This window comes from Cydia splendana, chromosome 19 (assembly GCF_910591565.1).
Source record: "Cydia splendana chromosome 19, ilCydSple1.2, whole genome shotgun sequence".
Lineage (NCBI taxonomy): Eukaryota > Metazoa > Arthropoda > Insecta > Lepidoptera > Tortricidae > Cydia > Cydia splendana.
Genome location: NC_085978.1, coordinates 4,432,747 through 4,444,755, shown reverse-complemented (window position 1 = coordinate 4,444,755; position 12,009 = coordinate 4,432,747). Strand labels below are relative to the sequence as shown.

General features: G+C 40.6%; 2 protein-coding genes across 2 annotated transcripts in view; one reads left to right on the top strand and one right to left on the bottom strand.

The window, feature by feature from the left end:
- Positions 1–12,009, bottom strand: part of LOC134800272 (phosphatidylinositol 4-kinase alpha) — a 68,832-nt gene that overhangs the window by 32,380 nt on the left and 24,443 nt on the right. Inside the window, exons 13-14 of the mRNA XM_063772781.1 lie at positions 2,429–2,639; positions 104–215 (exon numbers count right to left, since the gene is read on the bottom strand). Of these exons, the coding sequence (XP_063628851.1) occupies positions 104–215; positions 2,429–2,639 (323 nt within the window). The remainder of the gene's footprint in view (positions 1–103; positions 216–2,428; positions 2,640–12,009) is intronic.
- LOC134800313 (trypsin 5G1-like) lies at positions 3,221–8,507 on the top strand. The gene is made up of 5 exons (XM_063772813.1): positions 3,221–3,284; positions 3,968–4,172; positions 5,780–6,038; positions 7,285–7,422; positions 8,352–8,507. The coding sequence occupies exons 1-5, from the start codon at positions 3,221–3,223 to the stop codon at positions 8,496–8,498; spliced, it is 813 nt and encodes a 270-aa protein (XP_063628883.1). The 3' UTR covers positions 8,499–8,507.

The following is a 12,009-nucleotide window of genomic DNA, read 5'->3' as shown; positions in this document are numbered from 1 at the left end:
GGTGAAAACGTTATTTTCATGGCAAAAATTTGAAACGCCGCCAACCAAAAGTGAATAGTCAAAGAGTTAGCGAATCGTATTAACAATCAAAGGCAATATTTACGTGATTCTGCCGCGGTGAACCCCATGACTACGCAGTAGAGCCAGTAGTCGCGGAAGAGCTTGTGTAGCCGGGGCTTCGGGTTCTTTATCGGGGGCAGTCTCTTCACTAATACCTGTGAAAAATAGAGATGCAACGGATAGTTGTTTGGCCGGATACCGGATACCGGCATGGCCATTGGCCGAATATTCGGTATCCGGCCGCCGAATATTCGGCCGTGGGAACTGTGCAGGTTTTGACCTTTTTCGTAGTGAACGTTCGCGTGGACTAATTTCTAGGTTCGAAAACTTCGAAATGAGTGCGCGTGGAAGTGGAATGTTTATGTAAATTGTTTTAAAATAATAAACGAGTACGATTATTACCGTGACTGTTTTTTAAATCCAATTTGTTTACTCCGAAATCAAGCAAAGTTACTATCCGGTATCCGGCCGGTAGTAGGTCACTATCCGGTATCTGGCCGGATAGTAGGTCGCTATCCGGTATCCGGTCGGATATTAAAAACCGGAAAAGTGCGAGTCGGACTCGCCCACCGAGGGTTCCGTACTTTTTAGTATTTGTTGTTATAGCGGCAACAGAAATACATCATCTGTGAAAATTTCAAATGCCTAGCTATCACGGTTCACGCAGTGCAAGTGTTATTTTAAACTTCAAACTTCTAATTATGACGTATAAATAACACTTGCACTGCGTGTGCACTCAAAATCGTTGCAGGTTTTTCTTGGTCAGCTACACAGTGGCGAGATGATGCGTATTGACTTGGCTTCCGGATTTAAGTATCATGATTAATTCTTCAGCTTTTGCTTTTTTTAGACGTCTTGTATTTTGCTGGGCGTGCATTACGAGCCAGGTACAAATCACCTTATCTATCTATTAGTAGTCAATTATTCTCGGACGGTAACTCGTAAATTAGTTATACCAAAAAGAATAGATAGTATAGAGGGGTCCTGTCATTGTAAATTTTGTAGTCACTGTAAATTTACTGCCATCTATCGACACACGACTAAAACTCAAAATGAAAACGTATAAAGTTATCAAAAAATGTATATATATGGATAAATAATTTTATTATTTTTATATCATTTTGATGTTCATTCACTGATATCTATGTGTTAAAATTGTTAAATATGAAACGGTGTCGTCATGCCATCTAGCCGAGGATAGGCTAAAGGTGTGTGCGGCATCTATTCGAGAATGACTTTTACTTGAATTCCGAGGCACGTTTTTTCCTTAGACTTTATTCGTCTTATACGAAGTTACATATGTCTTTGGTTATAGATATATTATGAGGACCCGTCCACGTAGGCTGTCGCTCCGTTGATAGCAGCAGCTGACTTTCAATGAGGCTTCATGATAAACCTAGTATCAGAATCAGAATCAAGTATTTTATTCGTGATAAACTTAAAACTAAAATTACATACAGTCAGCAGCAGAAGTTGCTAAGCGGGAGAGGTGTTTAAAATGATCTTGACGTGACTTTATTGTTAAAAGAATAAGTGCGTGTCAAGGTAATTTTGAACACCTCGCCCGCTTAGCAACTTCTGCTGCTGACTGTACAAGAGTATAACTAAAAACTCCAAATAGTAATAAAATTGGTAAGCGTTAAAGTTTACCACGAAATGGGCTCGCCTCAGCATAATACTGACCCAAAAGTCAGCGCTGATCTTCCGGCGAGACCATTTGTGGACCACGAACGCAGCCGTACGACACGGCCCTATCATAAGCTGCACCGTGCAGTTCACTTGGCTTATGACCGCAACCAGTGGGGACATGTTGCACGTGGTCGCGATCCTCAGCATTGAGGGAACGAGGAAGAAGAAGAATCATAAGCTGAACGCAGCCTTTGCAGCAGCGACCGGCGCCATCTTGTCTACTGTCTATGGCAGTAAGTACTTATTCATAAAAATCTGTTCCACTTGGATATAGAATGTAACTGCTGTAGACACAAGGTTCAAATTGCCACTGACCGCTATGACAGGTATGAACACCAAAGATTCCCGGCGCTGCCAGAACTCTTAAGCAAAGGTGCAGGCGATCGGTCCGTAGCGCGTTCGGCCCTGCCACTTAAATATGTGTTGTAACTACTGTACATAAGGTTCAAATTCATACTGACCGCTATGACAGCTATGCGCACACCAAGGTTCCCCGTGCTGCCTGAGCTATAACAGCTATGCGCACACCAAGGTTCCCCGCGCTGCCTGAGCTCTTAAGCACGGGTGCAGGCGATCGGTCCGTAGCGCGCTCGCCGCCCAATCCTAGCTGCACGAGCAGTTCGGCCGTGCCACTTAAATATGGATTCTAACTACTGTACACAAGGTTAAAATTACTGACCGCTATGACGGGTATGAGCACACCAAGGTTCCCCGCGCTGCCTGAGCTCTTGAGCACGGGTGCAGGCGATCGGTCCGTAGCGCGCTCGCCGCCCAATCCCAGCTGCACGAACAGTTCGAGTAGACGAGTAAGTAGTTCGAGACGGGCGCTCGTGCCGCGAACGTTCGCCGCGATGTTCGCTAGAGCGTTGAGAACGGCGCCGGAGACGTGTCTGCGGAAAAATGGTTACTCAAAATTACTCATATATGTATAGTTAAAAAGTGTTGGCAGCCTAGCTTGCCGGTTCCAATCGACCTCAGCTGGTACAGTCGAAAGTTTTAATTTGTCACAGTGACAATAGTATGAGGTCTCTAGAGATTTTCATATTGATTGTCACTGTGACAAGGTACGAAATGGGTCACAAATTAATACTTTCGACCGTACCAATAACATTAAACAAAGAGAGCTAGTTTGTCATCCAAATATCGACTTCTTAGCTTTATCTGAAGTAGAATTTCTGAATTTTGTTTGTAAATGTTACTTTTTACCAATCAGTTTTCGGTGAAGAAAAATATTGTTAAGAACCCTTCATTCTACATGGTCCTGATTTCAAACCAGACGAAATCACGGGTAGAGGCTTGTTATTAATAAATAAGTTTGTGTTAGTATAATTAATTTGCAATTCTCGTTATTTCTGTTTTTATTTTGCGTTGATAACGATTAGATATCGTTAATTGAATTAATAAATGTGCTAATTAAGTTCAAATGTTCTAACATTAATAAAAACAATTTCGACTCGTACGCTCATTCACCATGGGCCTACAGCTAATGTGTTTTTTGGCTATTGCGGCGCTACTTCAAGTCGTATCTGGCTCAGGTAACTAGTAATATATGCGATCATGACCGATTTTCGGAAAATACTATCTTTGTTTTAAAGGGTGTCGAATTTTACAGTCCCATTGTAACTAGAGGGCCTACCGGGAACATCGAATATGTACATTATGTACATACAGGATAGTCCAAAAATACGTTGACATTTAATTTCCGCTACCTAAAGTTTGTCTGGAAGAGATCGCTTTTTAGCGATAAGACCGCCTGTTGTTCAACCCCTTCTTCCTGTATTATTTGTACTGTTTTCTGTAATGAGGTGTGCAAAAGGAGTATTTGTATTATATTGTATTGTACATTTTTTTTTACTGCGGCATAAAATAAGATAACACGTTTTAGTGAAATCTACTTATACATATTATGTAGACACTCCTATGGTAATTTCATTATATTTTATAATAACTCACTCACTTTGAGTATCTGAACCCACATTATTTTTTGTAAAACGACAGGAACTCATTTATTGTATAATAAGTGTTATAAAATGAATATAAAACTAACATTAACTACAATTAAGATAACTAAGCTAAAAAATTAAAAATACCTATCAAAATTTTGCGCCCTTGGTGCCCATCACGCAGGCAGCGTTCCCGCGCTGGATTGCTATGGCCAATCTTTGCGCGAGAAAGATTTTGCTAAAACGGTTTTTTGCTATAAATTCCAAACTTCCAGCTCTCCATGAAGTTGAGAACTGCACCAACCACAACCTGGAGATCATTGGCGGTCACAAGGTGTCCGTTGAAGACGTCCCGTTCATGGTGGCGTTGTACTACAAGCCTGAAGGTGGAGAATACGAGGCGTTCTGCGGTGGTTCCATCATCCATGAGCGCTTCGTGCTGACTGCCGCTCATTGCCCTGACTTTATCGACTTGATACCGTAAGCATTTTTTATTTTATTTTATTTCATAAAAACTCATTCCACCGCTTTGTGGAGCGACAACATGCATTTTGATAATCAGTAGACCATGCTGATTCCAACAATACCACTTGTCGGTATAAACCTTTTTAGTCCTACGAAAGTTGCTATTCTTCAACTTGGCCACTCCACTATTTATACACCAGGGGCCTATTTCTCGTACGTTACAAGTCTTGTAATACAAGTGTGTATCTATGGTAACGCTTGTATTTCAATATTTTTTACAAGTTTCCGTTTCACGTAAATGTATAATTGTTACAAGAGCGGGGATAAAAGAGTTTTCACAAGTGTTGTTGTTTCACAAGTTGACAAACACTAGTAGATATTATATACTAAAATAGTAATTTCGTTTCTCAAAAGCTGTACTTTATACTTGTAGCTTGTGACTTATCACGAAATAATGAGGAGTCTCTATAAACTGCTAATATGCGTTTTTGGTAAAAATCGATTAATAAATAAATGACGATAATGCATTTTTAAGATCTAAAACGTGTAAGTTTTGAATGCACTTCGTTAAAATCAGTAATATTATTTAAATTTAGCTTTTATTCTCGAAAAAAAACAGTAAACTCATTCCTATGAAATTATTATAATTGGGAAAGAACCAGTAAATGACTAATAACATAATAATTTTATAACGAATTCACCAGTATTATAAAAAAAAAACTGACCCACCCTGAAGCTTGTAAACATTCATAGAGTGACTAACGAAACTGAGTTTGATTTTACACTTGTAATTGATAATTTTGAGAAACGCTTTTCATTACTACTTGTATTATTATACGCTTGTATATTCCGAAAACACAAGTCAGCCATTTTATTTTCCTCTTATTACGATTATGATGCATAACAGTGACATTGACATTAAGATAACATTTATAATGGCCATTGCATTTCCTTTTTGCATAGTAAACAAACCTATTTTCTAACTTTAGACAGCCGCCTTGTAGCACTTGTAGTAATCATTCCTACGAGAAACAGAATTAAAACACACTTGTACAATTAAATTTTAAATATAAGCTTGTAGAGTTGTGAACTTGTAACGTACGAGAAATAGGCCCCAGGGCTAAGAACCGGTATTTTTTAAAAACCCCGAATTAGCCCAATATTTTGAATTATTTTATGTTCTTTACGTAGGACTGAACCATATAATTAGGTAACAACTTTGTATTATCAGTTTGTCCCATTAAAAATGAAATTATAAACCAAAGAACGAAAAAGAACGTAATAATACCGGTATTTTTGTATGGACCAAATACCGGTTTCCGGCCCCTGTTATACACATTAAGACTGTGTCGACCGTCCAGTGGCGCCTTGATTAGGGGAATTGTGTTTTCTTATAAACCAATTAATTTATGTACTTACATATACATAAATCAGTATATTAATATTGTTGTCCAAATTTTGATCTTTGTCACATGTTTAGTTTCATAGTACGATTTTTTGGCCGAAACCGAAACTACGGCCGAAACATGATTTTTTGTCGGAAACTGGCCGAAACCGAAACCGAATCTTCGGTAGGATCTAAATATATATAAATGGCTAAAATAACCTTTTATAAATCGTAGGCAAGGAAACGCTACAAAAAGAGTCCTCATCGGCTCAGACCGTCTAAACACCGGTGGCGTCTTCATTGATGTGGAAGAGCAGTTCATCCATCAGGACTTCAGCTTTCTTAACGTCACCATAGAGAACGACATCTGCCTCATGAAGCTCAAGGAACCAGTACCGTTTGGGTGCAAGGTAGCGAAAGCTAAGCTCCCCGATAAAGATTACACATTGGAACAGGGTACGCTGGTCAACGTTACGGGATGGGGTGATATCGGAGTAAGTTGAATAATTACAGGTTCACAGGAGCTGGCACGAATGAAATGAATGAAAATATCTACACGCAAGGCCAAAAGTATGGGAATGGAAAAGTTTGATTTTATATTATTCATTGACAATTTCAAAACAAAATGGTAAAATTAATAATAGAACATTTGAATAGTAAATTACTCAAATGCTGGCTATGATAGTTGAGGAGTGTCTTTACAAAAGGGCTTATTTTTGGTATCGTCTTGGGTTGTCCCATTCGTTTTTCGTCAAGTTCTTAAATTAGTCCTATTCTGCTTTCGTCACTCATTCTACATTGAAAGTCACCGACGATTGTGACGAATGTAGAATGAGTGACGAAAGCAGAATAGGACTAATTTAAGAACTTGTCTAAAAACGAATGGGACGACCCAAGACGATACCTTATTTTTGTATGGTGTCCATAGAGAAATAAGGCCTTTTGAAAAGACTATCCTCAGTTGCCAGTTCAACATTTTGTAAGGCAATTATTTAACTTTGTCCTAACTTTTTTTTATCTTTTCGACAATATTTTAGGATATTTTGATATGTATCGGGAATTTTTAATATGTTAGGGTTGCCCAATGCAAATTTTAGGATACAAATATACAACAAAGATAGATACATGAGACATTAAAGAAAACAACGTTGTTTCCATACTTTTGGCCGTGGGTGTATGTGTGTATCACATTGACCAATAAAATGGTGACTCATACTGTATACCGATACAGGTGTCACTCATACAATGAAAGTTTCGTTCATTACCTACATGCGTGCGAGCTGAATTAACGTGTACTGTACTAACAAACTTCTCCATACAAACTAGTCCCTATTTTCCACACTGGATATTGACATTTTGGAGAAAAGTTTTACACAGTTTGATTTACATTAATCATAGCTTTACTCTTTCGTTTGACTTTTTCCGATTATTAAATTACATATTATAAGAGTTAGGGTTCATTTAGCGAGAACTCACATGCGAGTTTCATTACATTGCGGTTTTTGATCGGTCGGTTCAATTGGACGTAACCAACAGTCCGCAATGTAAATAAAATCGCATGCGAGTTCGCGCGCCGTCTAAATGAGCCCTTAGGAGCGAAAAAGAAATCGAGAACATTTTTGCTTTTTTTTATCTTTAAGTCACTAGGTACCTAGGTAGGTATTGACATATGTTACTTGTTTGCTTTGTTTAACGTACCGTTGGAGTGTCTAAAAAAACTGCTGTTGTTTTTTAAACCAGAATAATAGCACGGAAATGGAGAATGAGCTGCGCCAGACTACAGTACCGATCGTGTCTAACGAATGCTGTCAGAAAGACTATGAGGAGCTTACTGAAAAGCATATGTGTGCTGGATCAAAAGGCCACGATTCTTGCCAGGTAAAGTCAGACAACAACTTAGAGATACCCTACACTAGCGTCTCCCAAGCGTCGGCGACTAGTCAACTATCGCTGCTGCTCGACGCAACGTTGGCGCAAATGCGCTGTGACGCCATTTTCCACCGACACTCTGGAGACGCTAGTGTGGCGTGGCCTTTAGCAGGGGTGCGAAACTCCTTCCTTCGGGAAAATTCGGCTCCATTTGGCTCAGCATTGCTCCGAACAATTATTAGGGTTGACACAACTTGACGTCCCTTTGCGTGCACGACCACAGATAAGATAATGGCTTGAATTTTGACAACCCTAAAGCCGAAAGGAAGAGTGTCATAAATTAGAAAGGGCCAACATAATTCGACCCTGAACCGCTGTCAAACTTCGGTTTTGTTGGAAGTTTCCTTTCTGTAGGGTAGTACTACTATTTATTCTGTGCCTTTAGGCTGCCTTTTCATTGAGATGGAGGATGAGAGGCGTGCGGGAATCGACCAATAGCATTGGTTGTCTTCTCCGCTCCGCTGGATTCTCACAGCACATCAGTGACATCATCATCTCCCTCGCGTTGTCCCGGCATTTTGCCACGGCTCATGGGAGCCTGGGGTCCGCTTGGCAACTAATCCCAATTGGCGAAGGCATTAGTCAATAGTTTTACGAAAGTGACTGCCATCTGACCTTCCAACCCAGAGGGTAGACTAGGCCTTATTGGGATTAGTCCGGTTTCCTCACGATGTTTTCCTTCACCGAAAAGCGACTGGTAAATATCAAATGATATTTCGTACATAAGTTCCGAAAAACTCATTGATACGAGCCGGAGTTTGAGCCCGCGACCTCCGGATTGAAAGTCGCACGCTCTTACCGCTATGCCACCAGCACATCAGTGACAATAATATAATATCCTTTTTGGCTTTAACGTACATTTTTATTTAACTTTATAGGGTGACAGCGGAGGTCCTTTGACCTATAAAGGCGTGCAAGTCGGCGTGGTTTCATTCGGCGAACTTTGCGCCATCTACCCTGGAGTATACACCAGGGTGTCTGAGTACCTGGACTGGATCAATACAACCATTGAGAAGAACTTGTGAACCAAATAATTATTGATTTTTTTAAAGTCTAACCGCACATATTTCGACGCGGAATCGGCAAAATCTTTTACCGAATGCGCCCTAAAGACCCTAAAGATGCATCCACACCGCAGTCAACTTTTGTGGAGCAACACGGTAACATTAAGTAACTTTACTGTTGCACATTGTTGCTTCACAGTTGCTTGTGGACGTACCGTTAGATAACATCGTGCCTTCGAGTTTGACAGCTGAAATAGATGACACTTCACGGCGTCATGTTTTGCAATAACCGAATAGGGATTATTACGCAAAACTCTGCGGAGGGAGCGCCACTACCACTATCCATCACAATCTGGGGGTCTACCGTGAAACAAGAAAATCGAAATTTCGTTATCTAACCTCTCTATCACTCTTGCATATTCGAGCGATAAAGAGGCAGATAACTAAATTTCGATTTTCGCGTTTCCCGGTAGGCCCTTGTTAACAAACCGCCTTGATGCATAAAACTTGTCAATGAACAGTTTAAGGCACAGTATGTGTAAGTTACTCTATGGTTTACTAGCTAGCTTCGTGCTACATTCTGGCGGCAGAACATTGCAGTAATACCACCTATTTCAAAAACCGACAACCAAAATTACCACATAAAATACAGCATGCTGCAAAATTATATAAACACATTATGAATGCAATTTATATCTAGGCGTAAAGCGACCTCTTCTTCAGCTATCAAACTAGAGACACGATTTTTCTTAGACTTTAAACTTCTTCTAAAATTAATAACTGTTTGGCGTGAAATAAACATGAAAATATTCTGTATTCTAGTATTAAACGGGCATAAATAAAAATGCTGTATTAATTTTATTTCACATATTATACCTAGTCACAAATATTCGCTACGTGCACGACTGTCACGTGCGCCACCTAACATCCGCAAATCTAGCTGAAAACATCAAATCACTATCTTCTAAAATAAAGTCCCCCGTCCCGTTGGGAAGGGATTCTTGAGGAAGGTTCAAGTGTATACTTGTTAAGGTTTTGTGTAAATTGGTAGAAATAAGACGATGTTTGCTAATAAATAATGTCGGAAAAAATCACACTGTCTAGGAGCTTTAATCAAAAACGCTGCCTAACGCGTTTGAAATATAAAAACACAACGTATGGTGGAGTTCTCTCTTTCATTCTCAGGACTCTTTCATTGGTCTACAAAAAAGTTCACGATGGTGCAGGTATCTTTTAATGATAACTACCCATTCTTAACTTCTAGAAAAATATCACACAATATTTCCATCCTAAATAGTCGTACCAGCAAGGACCGGAAAACCCCTCTTTACGCTTAATCCTATCAATTCGGTAACCCAATCGATTCGGTTACCTTATCATTCGGTAACCCTATCATACTGTTACCTGATTGTAATGGTAACCTTATTGAAACGGTAACCCTAACCTTTAACCGAGTTAATCTCAAAACCCCATCGCGATAGGGTTTTTGTTAAGGGTTTTTAACAGGTTTTCATTCAGTTATGGTAACCTTTATTATCGGTTGCTTACTGGTTTGCTACATTAAAGTAGTTTTAGAAAGTGCCGTCAGAACTAAAAAAAATACTAAAAAATTGTTTATTTTATTTGTAGCACAGCCCTTAGCTTCCACACAGACGTGTAGACACACCCTCATACACACGTCTGTGAACCCCCTAATCTTCATACACTCACCATTCATCACATTCACTCAACCAATCACTCAATCACCTCGCGTGCGCCATGCTGGCAGTCCGATTCCGTTTGCCTATCGAGATGCAACGCACGCGACCTTACGACAATTTTCAGTGAGTGATCTCTTCTCTAGTTATTTTGTGTAAATCACAGGACCCCTTCTGACCATCCCCGGTTACACGTGGCGCCCAGCGTTCGGATTGTGTTACGAAATAGCAATTAGACGGGAATCGCGTTCAAAATGCCACCGAAAAAAGACATGGCCGCCGCCGATTCAAACACGGGAAACGGTGCGAAGGCAAAATCTACACCTTCGACCCCGATATTGGCGACATCGGAACCATCTTTTAATTTAACGATGCCACAAGAGTACCTAACCATTTTGTTGCAACAAATGCAACAATCGCACAACGAATTGTGTGAGAAGTTAGTGACGGCAACCCAAGCCACAACGTATCAACGCGACAGACACTTCGCCGGTTGCAAACTCAGCTTTAGCGGAGCTGAAGATTCGGTCGAAGACGCCTTAGAGGTTTTTGTCGATGGCATCCAAACATACAAAGATTGTGCTAAAATATCCGATGAAAATGCATTACGCGGACTGTCATTTTTATTCACCGGACTCGCGGCAACATGGTGGAATGGCGTTCGTAAAACCGTCAAAACGTGGAACGAAGCCATTACCGACCTACAACATGCATTTGGCAAGCGAAAGGCTCCATTCCTCATATTTCGAGAAATATTCCGCGAAGAACAAAGCGACGAGAAGACAGAGATTTTCATATGTAAAATCCGTGCATTGATAGCTCAGCTGCCATATTCGTTCGAAGAAAATATTCAAATTGACATTGTCTACGGTTTACTGAACCGACGGATACGGAAGCGAGTCCCCCGCGATGACGTGAAGTCGTTCAACGATTTGTTACGAAAAACTCGTTCAGCCGAAGATTCACTGGCCGAAGTGAACGAGAACGGAACGACCTCCGTGAATACGTCAAACGTCAACGCTGTCAATAGCCGAACTGTCAACCGAAATAGTGGAAATAACGACCGGAATTCTGAAAACAAAACCGCATCTTCTGATAATAGGCAAATAAAACAGAAAACCTTTACGCGACAAAATGCTACAAGTGAAAATAAAGTGCCGAACGACGCGAATTCCAACGCGAAACCAAAATCAACTCGTTTTTGCAATTATTGCAAGTTATTCGGACATAATAAAGATAATTGCAAATGGTTGCTCGCGAAACGCTCTGATACGACGGTTACTTCTACCGATAACAGTGACAATGCGAAAAGTGAAAAGTTTTCGTGTTACGGATGTGGAAATCCAGGCGTGGTACGCGCCAACTGCCCGCGATGTAAGCAAGACGCCGGCACTTCGGGAAGCAGCGGTGGTGTTGCATTCTGCGCACTCTCGACGGAAGACCCAACTACTACGACGGAGTCTACCACACGTCCTGTCAATACGCGCGCACGCGAGACAAACACACACATTCATACACTTACATTTACACCAAGTGATTACGACCTTTTACTGGGACAGCAACCCGACAGGCCGCGACCTATTCTTCCTATTACCGTCTGCGGACGCGAAGGTCGTGCAGTCGTTGACACGGGTGCGAAGAGGAGCGTTGCAGGTGAAAGTCTGTACAAATTAATGAAGAACTGCGGTGAGTCATTTACCCCTTCCACTTTGAATATTAAGTATGCTAAAGGACGTTCTGAAGTAGAAGATATACTCTCTGTAATCATTATTGTCACGTTAAAAGGAAAACCTATACCTATGAATTTATTAATTTTCCCCGAAGCTACCGATAAT